General features: G+C 53.4%; 1 protein-coding gene across 1 annotated transcript; it reads right to left on the bottom strand.

Moving 5' to 3' along the window:
* Positions 1-2569: 2569 nt before the first annotated feature.
* Positions 2570-11707, bottom strand: LOC131583448 (uncharacterized). The gene is made up of 9 exons (XM_058847544.1): positions 11580-11707; positions 10604-10717; positions 7857-9542; positions 7185-7284; positions 6423-6571; positions 6143-6255; positions 5540-5629; positions 4411-4533; positions 2570-4235 (listed from the first exon to the last, which is right to left on the bottom strand). The coding sequence occupies exons 1-9, from the start codon at positions 11638-11640 to the stop codon at positions 4065-4067; spliced, it is 2607 nt and encodes an 868-aa protein (XP_058703527.1). The 5' UTR covers positions 11641-11707; the 3' UTR covers positions 2570-4064.
* Positions 11708-12422: the final 715 nt, after the last annotated feature.

Raw genomic sequence — 12422 nt, 5'->3', positions numbered from 1 at the left:
ATCCTCAAAGCAGGGGGGAAGCAGAAAGGACGAACATGATGGAGTCACAACTGGATTCAATTAATCCCATTAATTTGTGGTAAGTCTCAAGAAACTCAATTTCCAGAAAGCCGTTTTTTCCCCCAAGGTTTTGTACATCATCCATCTGTTCCCTAGGGAGATGAGTTCTCTGCTGCTGTTCCACAGGAGGCAGCTCCAGCAGCACCAAGAGTCACAACGAGGGAGACGCGCAGCAAAGGGCAAAGTGTCCAAGGCCAGGCTGGACGGGGCTTGGAGCAACCTGGGATAGTGAGAGCTGTCCCTGCTCATGGCAGGGGGTGGAATGAGATGAGCTTTGAGGTCTTTTCCAGCTTCAATTCTGGGATTTAACAGTTGCTTCCTGCTTTGGTTGAGGGCCCAGCTGCTGTCACCCAGCCATCTCTGAACGCAGCGTTGCCTCTGGCAGGAACGTGGGGTCTCCAGGGTGGCTCTAGGCCAGGCTGCTCAGCTGGGCACCACAACTCAGCCCCCCTCAGGTGTAAAACCCCAGCTGCTCTGTGGAACAGACGAAAACCTGGCCCAGGGTTTTGAGTGATGTTTCTCTGTTGTTGATAGAGATGATTATCTGGTGATTTCGCACAAATGACCCCAGGCTGTTGCTGGGAAAGGGAGGAGCAGCAGGAAGAATGAAACGAGGTGAATGTGACAGGAACCCACTGTGGGCCATGTTTTCAGAGGCTGTGCCCTCAACCCTGTCAACATCACAGGGCTTGGCTTTGACTGAAGATGACACAATTAAGCAGGACTTTATTCCTGCCTTTTCCTCTACCCCATACCCCCATCACAAGCCACAGACAGACTTTGACTCTCCAGAAGAACCCAACAGGAGAGCCATAAAACCATAAAATCGATAAGGTTGGAAAAGATCTCCACGATCATCAATTCCAATGTCCCCATCTGTTCTCCAGAACTCACAGTTCACACTTCTCCTGTAGGTTAGAAGTGGCCAAGGGACATGGAATGTCCTGCCCATAGCCAAAGGTTTCTGCTGAGCTGGTTTGGCCCCAGCTGTGGCTGGGAAGCCGCCCTTCCCCTCGGAAGCGCTCTGCCCACCCTGAGCCAGGCGCACCCGCTCCACCAACACGTCCTGGGCGATGGCACTGAGTCAGTTCCTGTCCCTATGGCACCGCTCTATTCTCGAAGGGTGAGCTGGCTTTTTCCTGCCACTGGAAAATACACTTCTTTTACATCCTTTTTAAATCTTTTTTCCATTGACACGGATGTCTAGACTCCACAAAGGGCAGGAGGAAGGTGGGACAGCCCTTCTTCCCGGGTTGTTTCCAACCCCAGTGGGATTGGAGAGCTGGCTGGTTCACAAAGAGCCCCATTCATGAGGTTGTTTTGTCTCCCAGGCTGACCTTTCAGGCCTAAAGATCTCCTAGACATTGACAATGCAACCCAAATTGGTTTCAGAGGAGCCTCTTCTGGTTTTCCTCCCCCTGTGGTGGAGGTGTGAGGACCTCACCCCCCCTTCTGTCCCCCTTATCCAGAACACGGGGATGGAGCAGCTCCTTCCCCTTGAGCAGGACAGAAGGGCTCAGTGAGGGTCTCCCTTGAGGAGACAACCTTTTCTGACCATAACCTCCAGTTTTAGTGATGAAAATACTCCTGCTGATAGCCCAAAACAGATCTGATCCCTGATCTTTCAGCACATGTACCCAAATATTCAAATGTTTATCTCAGCCCTTTCTGACTGAAGTGTTTTGGATTTGCCACTTAAAACAGCAACTTCTTTCCTCTCTCCATTTCTCTTCAAAAATGTTTTTCTCCCCCTTAAATGCTGGGAAACTGTGGAAATAGTAGAAATCATTTTTTGCCTTGATTTAAGTGAAAGATCCTATTTAAATCTCCTTTTCCCTAAACTGTTCCTTTCCGGTTTGCTGGTACATGGGAGAGCTGTGGGTGGGGTAAAATCAAGCCTGAAATTAAACCTCTCCTTGCCTCACTTCAGCAAAGTGAGAAATGCTTCCCCCAGTGTCCTGAGACTGAAACCAGTGTTTTCTGTGAATAAAAGCCAAAAAACATGGAGACAAAGAAGAAGAATGGGTCCAGATGAAGCACAAAATGAAGAACACGTTTTTTTGAGCCACTTTTAATTTGTGCCCCCCTAAAAAAACATTACTCGCAGCACAGGGCAGCAGCACCCCTGGTATGTTTAAGCCAGGGCAGTTTTCCCTCACCAAAACGCTTTGTGATGTCTCTGCACCTCTCCAAATTCCCACTTCCTTCCACATTCCCTCAGATTTTGGTGTTTATGGGGTTGGTTTTTTTAGTGATGAAGGGGTGAAATTCAGCCCTGGCGTTTTTGAGCTGGTACCAGCAGCTGCCGTGAGGAGTTATCTTCTCCCTCCCTCCTCTTCCCCACCCTGGAAGCGTCACAGTTTGACTCCCTCCCGAGATCCTGCTCGGATCCTGCATGGCCAGGAGCCCCGACACCCAGAACCTGTTGCCCCACAATGTTTCATCACGACTGCACAGCCCTGGGTGAGATCTGTTCATTGAAAATATTTTATTGCTTTCTAAAATCCAGTTTTAATAAACTCCAAGGAGATACAGGAAGTAGACCAGCAAAATTATTGAACAGACTGAATTCTCTGGAATTTTCTCTGCAGGAAGAGAGCCAGCTCTGTGAGGACAAGTTGAGGAGACCCCATTTTGCCAGAGTTCGTCGAGGTTGGGCACCTCCGACTGCACCTTAAATTTATCCTTAAATTCCAGCGCAACTTCGGGTGAAATCAACGATCAATGGATTGGTTTCAGCTGGAGTTTGATCAGCACCTTGCACCTGAGTCAGGTAAGAATAAGATCAGCAGTTTTTGGAGAGGGAACAAGCCCTAACTGCAGTGTTTGCCAAGGAAAACCCCTCACGAAGGTTTGAGACTCCTTCCCAACTCCTCCTGGTCAGCAGCCACCACTCCACACTGCCTGTCCTTCCCAAAGAGTCCGTATCTTCCCACTGCTACACTCCAGGAGCCATCCCACCATGTCCCAGTGATGCCAGTGAGGTCATGCGTGAGCACATCTCCAACACCTCCCCTGTATTTCAGGAGTTTGCAGAGAAGTTGGGCCCCTGGAGAAGACAAACCACTGCCTGGAGTGGCTGGAATTCCTTCCTCTGGTCCTATGGAATTTGCACTCTGGAGGAAACGTGCCATGAGATGGGAAGAGTTGGGCTGCAAGTCAAGAGACCAGCTCTTGGCATCCTCAAACACACGGAGACTGAGCTCCTGAAATTCATAACATGGGAAGGGAGGGTCTTCCCTAAAGCTCCAGCACCTTTAAGGATATAATATTGGAGTCATCTGAACGGGAATTCCACCCTGACACTGAGAGTGAAATACAGAAATGGACCCTCAGGTCACGGCATTTCTCTGGATTTCTCTGGATTGTTGGGTTCTCCCAACAAAGACCTCCCAAGTGGGGTGGAACATGGGTGACCTCCATTCTGATGAGAACTCAGCAGGAGACACCCCCAGCTCCGAGCCCAGGCTTTGCCAAGACCATTGGATCCTCCAGCAGAGCACCTGGACACATCTCCCCTCCTCCTGTCCCAGCTGGTGTGGCACTTGGGGACATGGGTCAGCGGTGGCCTTGGCAGTGCTGGGAGGACGGCTGGACTCCAGGACTGGAAAGGTCTTTTCCCACCTAAAGGGTTCTGTGTGATTCAAGTTTCATGCAGCGTTTTTCCCCCACCACGTAACTCTGCACCACTTCACCTCACTCCACGCCCCAAACCCAAGGGATTCCCTCCCAGTGACAGGGATGAAGCTCTGTAACTCTGGGGCCAGCCTGTCACCAAAGGAAAGCTTGCTTTGGTGGTGACTGAGCTCCAGGGAAAGCTGGCCGTGTCCCTAAGGGAAAATTTTCCTGCTGGGTGCCTGTGGTTTGCGAGGCACTGGGATATTTGAGCAGTGTCCACAGAAAGACAAATGAGTCACCCCCACAGCGAGCTGGGAAGCCTCTCCCATTCCCCAGTTTGGCATTTTCCAGCAGACGATGTCCCGGTGAGCACGGGGCTGTGGGAGTCAGAAGCGGGTGTGATGCTCGGCACCGGGAGCCGCCAAGGCAGCTCTGCCCACCCCATTGTGCACAGCATGGCCACGGCTCTGGAGCTCTGCCCAGCCTTTTGTGGGGAAAGTGCCACCCCCAGGGCCCACCAGGTGTTTCTTCTGCACCTGCTCCAGGATCTGCAGCACCTGGAATGAGTAAACACAGCTGGGAGTCAGTTAGGAATTGGGGGAGAGAGAGCACTGATTTCTTCTCTGGCTGTTGAGATAATAAAATAATAAAATAACGTGTTGGAAGCGACCTTTAACGGTCCTCCATGGGCAGGGAGAAAGGGAATGGAAATTTAATCCAGCAGAGTTTCACCTGAGACTTGGGGATGATGCCGACTCGGAAGAATCCAATGTTCCCACTGTCGATCTTGGTGCAGTCCACCACGGTGGAGGCAATGTTCTCTGGAGAAGGCCCACCACAAAGAACTGCATCCACCTAAAAACAGCACATTTCCACATCAAATTCCCCTTGGAAAGGGAGAATTTTCCCTCCCAACAGCAAATAATTCTCATCAAAGGCAATGCTGCTCCTTCCTGCCCCACTGCAGCGACACCAGCACTAGATTTGGAGTGGATGAACCTCAAAGCAAGGACAGGGAGAGCTCTGTGGGGTCAGCAGCACAGCACAGGCAGGGGTGCAGCAGCTGAGGAGCTCTGGGTAAGTCCCATCCACAAAGAAAATGCGTACAGAGTTTTGATTTTTGAGGACTTAGAGGTGGAAGATTTGTACCACCTCTTGTTTGAAGCTGCCATGATGGCACAAAATGTAAAACCCTGAGAATTCAGCAGTGAAATCGTAGAATCATGGAATCATCTCAGGCTGGAAGGATCCACAGGCACCACCAACCCAACCCCTGGCCCTGCACAGGACACACCAACAATTCCACCCTTCCAAGAGCTCCTGGAGCTCTGGCAGCCCTGGGGCTGTGCCCATTCCCTGGGGGACCCTGGGCAGTGCCAGCACCTCTGGGGGAAGAGCCTTTCCCTGATATCCTGCCTAAAAAACCAATGGAAGGCCATGACCATGACACTCCCATGAAAGCTCTAAAAGCCAGGAATATTTTGGAGCTCGGCACCAGTTTTAGACCAGCCTCAGGCCTAGATGGGAATCCCTGAGTTCTCACAGCCCAATGCCAGCTGGAGCTCTGGCACATTCAAGCACCAGGATTTGATTGCTTGTAAGCAAGGAGGAATTTTTCATTTCATGGAATATGAACCGACTCACGTTGCCAAGCCATAACTGCATTGTGTAAAGCAGAAGAGTTTTGGTTTCACACCAAGATCTGTGTTTTAAAATCTCCTTCCTCTTTGACACCAGCATGAGGAGCACCCATGAGATTTTTTTAAAATTAGAGGCTTTTCCAGATTCCTGATACCATCCATTGATTTTCCCTCTGGAAACAAAGCAGTTGTGTTTTTCCATCCCCACATCTCTTGGTTACCTTATCTCCCAGCTTGGCATACACTTGGTTGTGGTGCGTCGTGTCAGCCTCTCCCGTTGGGTTGGCTGATGTGACCACGATGGGGCCAACCTGGCGGCAGAAAAACGGGAGTCAAAGCCTTGAGCAGGACTTTTGGGATGAAACGGGTGACTCGAGCTCTCAGCTTCAGCTGTGGCTCTGAAGAGAGCTCAGTGTGGCTCACCCAGGTGAGGCACCCTCTTTGCAGGTAACCACAGTCCCACCAAACTGCTTTGGAGTGACCGGCACTGACAAATTCGGGTTTAGTGATGATGGCCATGAAATGACATCTAACTTTCCAGCACTAGGATGTGTCTAGACCTAGAACACTCAGGATATCACAGTTCCTGTCACCACTTTCTGCCCCTTCTGAAGTTACTCTGGCCTCAGAGAAGTCCATGCTGCCAACGGTGTTCTGCGCTGGAAATGGAACTGTGTGTGTTAAGGGAATTCTCCAGATTTCCTGACCTGGTGGTTGCTCCTTTTCCCCTTTTTGCTGCCATAAAATCCCTCCCAGCTGCCTGCAGACCCCAGCCCTTCTCAGAGAAGGGGTCTGGTCACCAGGGCTGAGGTGCTCTGACTCACCAGGTCGATGAGGTGTGTGGTGACGGAGCAGTCGGGGATGCGGATGGCCACACTCTGAGGGGTCCCAACGTATTTAGCAGAGTCCTTCATTCCCAGGAAATCCACCCATTTACCTGCAGCAAGCAGAGTCACTCAGCTCTTATTGATTTACCTCAGTCCAAACACAACCATAGTAAGAGGAATATCCCTATGGGACACGTGGTGTTGCAGGGGTTCGCAGTTTTATGAATTTCAAACACCAAGCTCTCCAGAGAGCCTGGAATTAACAGCATTTCCTCACCTCTGGGAATGACCAAGCTAATGGGAGATGGCCAGGCAGCCTCCATGAAATCCCAGAGGAGGGGAGTGAACAAATGCTTGGCAGGTTCCAGTTGCTTTAGGCTGGAAATCCAGAGGGACATGGGGCGATCCTGAGCCTGGCGCTTGGACCTGGAAAAGAGGGAAGGAAAGATGAGGCTGGAAGTAAGACAAGGATTTCATTTCAAGGAAAGGAAGCTGTCGGTGAGGTCCAGAGAGCTAAGACAAGGCGTGCAGGCCCTGCCCCAGGTCACCAGTCTGGAGTAAAAATAGAACTGTTCAACAACTGACTGGACAAAAAAAGGACATTAATGAGCATTCCCAATCAGGAATGTCTGTTCCAAATCAAGGCTCTAACTTCTTGTGTAGTGGTGGGTAAAATTCCAATGGCCCAAGTTCTGAGGAAACCCCAGCAACACGAGGGGTTTACAGCAAGAACCTGTTGTCACCAGAGGGGTTCTGTGGTGACAACACGTACCTCCAAGTGAGAACAATAACCCCCTGCGCCATTTGCCACCGGCTTGGGTTTCTTGTGGTGTCCAAGTCACCCGGCTCCATCAGCCTTCAGTATCCCAGAACACATCTACAGCTCAATTCCCTCCTTTCCTCACCTGGACCTTCTCCCCACCTCGCTGCTCCCACCGAGGCTGAGCTGCCTTGCTCTCAGCAGGTGCTGCAGCCAGCACCCAGCAGCAGCTCTGAGTTCTGGAAGGTTCCTGAGCCCAGCCCAGGTGCCAGGACTCACCGGTGAGCTTTCTCCACGGCGTCAGGCCGGTTGCAGGCGGCCACCAGCACGTAGACGGTGTCCGTGGGGATGCCGCAGGTGCCGCCGTTCCTCAGGATATCTGTTGGGATGGGAACAGGGCAGAAGCCTTGAGTGGCAGGTGAGGGGTGTGATTCCCGTGGTGCTCTCCTCTCCTTTTCCCAGCTCTGGCATTTTCCAGCACTCCTCCAAGGGGGATATCTGACATTTGGGGGCGGTTCTGGGCCAGAGTGGAGACAGCAAGGACCAAGCATTTGCTCTGCTTTCTCCGTGCAAAGCTTTGGGTGGAAGCCCCAGCTCAGAGGATTCCTGGGTCTCAGACCAGATGAGGACACAGGGAAACGATGCAGGAGACTCAGCCAGGAATTCACTGCCCAACTCAGCCTGTGGTTCCTGTAACTTGGCCCACTTTACCAAAATGTCACCACATCACCCAGGTTTCCACATCAAGACCAGGTTGGATGGGGCTTGGAGCAACCTGGTCTAGTGGAAGGTGTCCCTGCCCAAGGAACAAGATGTGCTTTAAGGTCCTTTCCCACTCCAACTATTCTGTGGTTCTCTGATTGGGATAAAGTCCTTTTAGGAGCGTCCTTCTACAAAACCTCCCAGAATTTCCCCTCCATCCCCACATCCTGCCCTCTGTTTTTCCCTTACCTGCAATTCTCTTGACTGAGGAAGCTTTCCTGGCAGGCAGGTGAAGGCACTTGGTGGCTCCTGCCCCGACACCACTGAGCCGCACCATGGGCCTCCCCATGGGCAAGGAGCAACCCTCAAAGGTGCTGCTGGACAGGGCAGCCAGGAAGCAGTAAAAGCTGACCAGCCCAAAGATGAGGGTGGCAGCGATGTCGTATTCCGCGGGAAGGGCATGGATGGCATCCAGCAAGAAGCTGACGGCGATGAGCATGTACGTGAGGGAGTAGAAGAACCAGGCCATGTTTAAGAAGAGCGAGCAGATGACGATGAAGCTGTTGAAGAGCATGAAGGCAACGATGCCCACGGCTGCGTGGAAGCTCCTGGCGGTGCCGTAGAGGCCGCCGTACCTGGTCAGGCCCCAGATGATCCACATGACGGAGTAGAGGATGAAGGCACTGCTCTCCAGGGTTTTACCCCGGGCAAAGGCCACTGAGCCGCCAAGAAGCTTTAGGATGCCACCAGCAACCACCACCCATGGAATGACAACGGTGGCAAGGGGAGCCTGGGGGTCTCCTGTGGCCGTTAGAGCAAAAGAAGCCAGGACACTGCAGGCATAGGCAAGGACTTCTGCATCGGCGTACTTGGAATAGCCCAGGTAGGGAGTGTGAAGGTCCGGCCCCTCCCGCAGCTTCAGGAGGCTGCTGCGAGCAAGGAGGGCCTTCACAGCAGCCTCGCCTGTCGGGATCTTGGCCTTTGCCCTCCCATTGTACAGGTGAATCAGAGCCACCAAGGCCGAGGCCACAAAAATGGCCACGTCCACGCCTTGGGGGCCACCTGCAAAAAACCCCCGGGGGCTGCAAGCCAAGGCGATGCAGTAGGCGACAAAAACCAGCAAGTACAGGCCATCCATGGGGCTCCGGAGGGAGAGGAAAAGAGCCAAGACAGCGAAAAGGATGGAGAAAACCACCAGGAATGGGATTGGGAAAGATGGCTCCTCTGTCTGCCAAGCGGGGTACAGGAGGCAGTAACCTCCAGCGAATTTGAGGATGGCAGTGAAGCCAAAGGCCGTGGCCATGAGAACATCCATTGCACGGTAGGACAACACACAGATGCCAATCTGGAAGGTGCCAGCTGCCCACAGCCAGGGCACGTGGCCCAAGGAGAGCGTGTGGGTGACCCCCAGGAGCCGGCAGCCGAAGACGCTGGCCGACAGCATGTTCAGGAGCAGCCCGGGGGCTGCAAAGGGGTTGGTGCTGCCAGCGCTGCCCCAGCCCTGCTCCTGGGCCTTTTTCTCTGCGAGATCCGTGCCAGAGAGGACAATTTTCCCTTTGGTGAGGAAGTAGAGGATCCTCCCCAGGGCAAAGTAGCTCCCGACCAAGCAGACAAGGAGGTGGCTGCAGGCCACGGCCGAGGGGCCGAGCGAGGAGCTGTAGTGCAGGGCCACCTCATGGGCACTGGCCAGGGACACGGCGGCAGCCAGCAGGGCCAGGACGGGCTCTCCGCACAGGAAACCCGCCACGGCCACCAGGAGCAGGGCCAGGGTGAAGGTGGCCAGGCCTGGCACCAGGGCATCACGGGCGTCCCCCGGCTCGGGCAGCAGCCCCTGCCCTGCCTGGATGAGGATCACTCCATAGCCACTCCAGAGGGCTGACAGGGTCAGGCACAGGGACACCAGCAGGGAGGCATTCCTGAGGCTTCTCCGGATCCCTGTGGAACGAAGGGAGACAGGGCTGTGATTCCCACATCCCACAGCAGGATGTGGGAAGAGGGAGCTGGGAAAGGTGGGAAGCAGAATCACTACGGAGCAAGGATCAGCACAGGTCCTGCCTGATGATGGATTTGTCCTGGAGAAAAGAAGGCTCAGGGGGACCTTGCCACACTCTCCAACGACCTGGAAGGAGGTTGTAGTGAGGGCTCAGGCTTTTCTCCCAGGGAAAGAGAGGAAATGGCCGCAAGGGGAGGTTGAGATTGAGTGTCAGGGAAAACTCCTCATGGAAAGAGCTGTCCAGCCCTGGCACAGCTGCCCAGGGCAGTGGTGGAGTCCCCATCCCTGGAAGTGTTCAAAAGACACATGGATGTGGCACTTGAGGACACTTAGTGGTGACCACGTGCTGGTTGATGGTTGGACTTGACAATCTTTAGGGTCTTCTCCAACCTGAGCAATTCTGTGATTTGATGACTCTGTGATCTCATGTTCTCACTGCTATGAGTTACAAAGAATGAATAATTCAACATTCATTCTAGAAAGTGTGGATTTGGCTCTAGGCAGTGATTGTTTTCTCTCAGGTAGGTAGAGGAACCATCTCTTGGCATTAACCCGTGGACATTTCAATCCATGGGTGCTGAAAGCACTCTCAGGAAGCCTGGGAGAGAAATGGTGCATTCAGTGTGTTAAAACTCTGAGACCCTGGTAGAGCATTTGTTTAAAACAAGCATGGATTTCTTTTCTTGCCTATAGAGGAAAAATTTGCTGTGCTGACATGCCATGGAATGGTTTGTGTTGGGAGGGACCTCAAAGCTCATCCCATCCCATCCCTGCCATGACAGGGACACCTTCCACCATCCCAGGCTGCTCCAAGCCCTGTCCAACCCAGCCTTGGACACTTCCAGGGATCCAAGCCACAGCTTCTCTGGACAGCACACTCCTCTGGGAGAAGGGATCGGTGTTCCAGCGAGGCTGCTGGGGTTTGTATCCTGTTAGCAGAGCAGATCTGGATGTGCAAAGCCGTGGGAGGGAGGTTTTGGGCCTGGCCAGCCCCAGATCTTACCTGCATAGGCCAGGAGAGCCGACAGGATCAGCAGCAGGACCCCGAGAGCTGTGCTGGGGATCAGCGGCACGGCGCGGGGGGAGCTGTAGAAATGCACAGCCAGCAGCAGAGATCCTGCAGGACACACAGGGGGAACCACAAAGAGCTTGTAAACCTGGCCCAAAAACCTGGAGAGGATCAGGGTGGACAGGGCAGGGAATAGAGGGAAAACAACAGCACAAGATCTGCAAAAAAATAAAGCCTAAAGAGCTGGGGGAGTGAGCCTGACTCGGTTTGTGCCCAAGGTCTCGCTTCTTTCTGGGTGCCTGGTTTGAAAAAGCTTGGAATGAATCATGTGAGGTTGCCCAGAGAGGTTGTGGATGCCCCATCCCATCAAGGTCAGGTTGGATGGGGTTTGGGGCTGAGTCGAGGGCAAGGTTGGGATGGAACTGGATCATCTTTAGGGTCCCTTCCAACCCAACCCAACCCAACCCACGCTGGGAATGTATGAAAGAGTCTGAAAGTTGCCAGGTAAAGGTAAAAACCCACGATTCCAGATCCACAAAAGGCAGACAGACACACACACCCTGCAGCTGATCCCTCCAGCCTTGTACTGATGGAAAACCAGCCGAAAAAATCTGGGAAGATGGGACACAAAGAAGGAGCAAGTGAGGGAGGAACACAGAAAACAGAGCAGCGGGGAGAAGGGCTGGAAAAGGAAAGGGGAAGAAACTGCATCCAAACCGAGATGATTTACTACAGTGACTATGAAAAAGTTTGGATTTGCTTCCCACCCAGCGTGGAACGAGTACAAAACTTCGGGCCAGCCCTTGGGAGCCAACACAAATATTTTGTTGGCTGCCGAAGCAGGCGCAGGGATCGAAAAGCTTTCCCCGGGCAGAGAAGGCTGCGGATAAACAGCCTCTTTAACCCCCTCGGAAAAGGGGGGGTGTCCCGCTGTCCCAAGCCCGTGTCCCGTGCCAGGAGCGGTCCCTACCTGCGGAAATTGCCAGGAGCCCGATGCAGGAATGCAGTGAGTCAGCCCCGCTGCCGCCCATCCCTGCGCGCTGCAGTCCCTGCACTGCTGCCTCTCTTTCCTCCCATGCTCTTTATACCCAAAGCATCGCCGCTGCCGCCGGTCCTCCCTGCTCTCCACCCCTTTTCCCTACAAACCTCTTCTGTTCCTGCTGCTCTCTGCATGCGGGAGGAAATGCAAATCAGCTCCTGGCTGCGGTAAATTTGGGGCTGTGAGTCAGCGTGGGCTGCTGGTGGCTCCCTCCAGGGGCCTCTTAAATTTACTGTTGATTAACCCTTGTTCAAAAAGACACTTGAAAAATAAGGCTGAGGGTTTGTTGCTCTTGCTGCCTCTTTTATTTGCTCCTGCCAGTGAGGAAATTACACTGGTTAAAATGAAGGTTTTTGCAAGCATCCACCTCGATGGAGCAAACAAACCCTCTGCAAGCCCAGCAGCTCCTCGGGGACCACTTGTTTCTCCTGACACTGACCACGGGCCTGCTGTTTGTCCCTGTCACAGCTCTGAATGCCTGGCACCAGCCCCCTGAGCTGGGCAGACTCAGTGCCGTCCCCTGAAAGGTGACTTCTGTCCGTCTGTGGCCACACATCCAGCTCCTCCAGCCCAGAGGGGCAGTGCTGCATTCCCAGGTCAGGAGTGAGGGTCCAGCATCGCCAGGATTGTGTCCCAAAGGGGACACGAAGGAGCTGTGGGCAGCTTCCTGCTGCTTCCCATGGGGAATGCGTGGGCATCGAGGTGTTTGTGGATGGAGGGGAGGCTGCAGGAGGCAGTGGGAGCTGTCCTGGAAGTGATGTTGGGCCATGGGTT

This window comes from Poecile atricapillus, chromosome 12 (assembly GCF_030490865.1).
Source record: "Poecile atricapillus isolate bPoeAtr1 chromosome 12, bPoeAtr1.hap1, whole genome shotgun sequence".
In the NCBI taxonomy this organism is placed as follows: Eukaryota; Metazoa; Chordata; class Aves; order Passeriformes; family Paridae; genus Poecile; species Poecile atricapillus.
Note: the sequence above shows the minus strand (reverse complement) of the source record. Positions and strands in the feature narration are given on the sequence as shown.

Excerpts from the sequence above, each read along its gene's own strand:
- LOC131583448 (XM_058847544.1), bottom strand. The coding sequence starts at position 11,640 with ATGGGCGGCAGCGGGGCTGACTCACTGCATTCCTGCATCGGGCTCCTG. Across the intron at positions 10,718-11,579 it reads GCTCCTGGCAATTTCCGCAG|GATCTCTGCTGCTGGCTGTG; the intron begins GTAGGGACCGCT and ends TGTGTCCTGCAG. Across the intron at positions 6,256-6,422 it reads TAGCTTGGTCATTCCCAGAG|GTAAATGGGTGGATTTCCTG; the intron begins GTGAGGAAATGC and ends TGCTTGCTGCAG.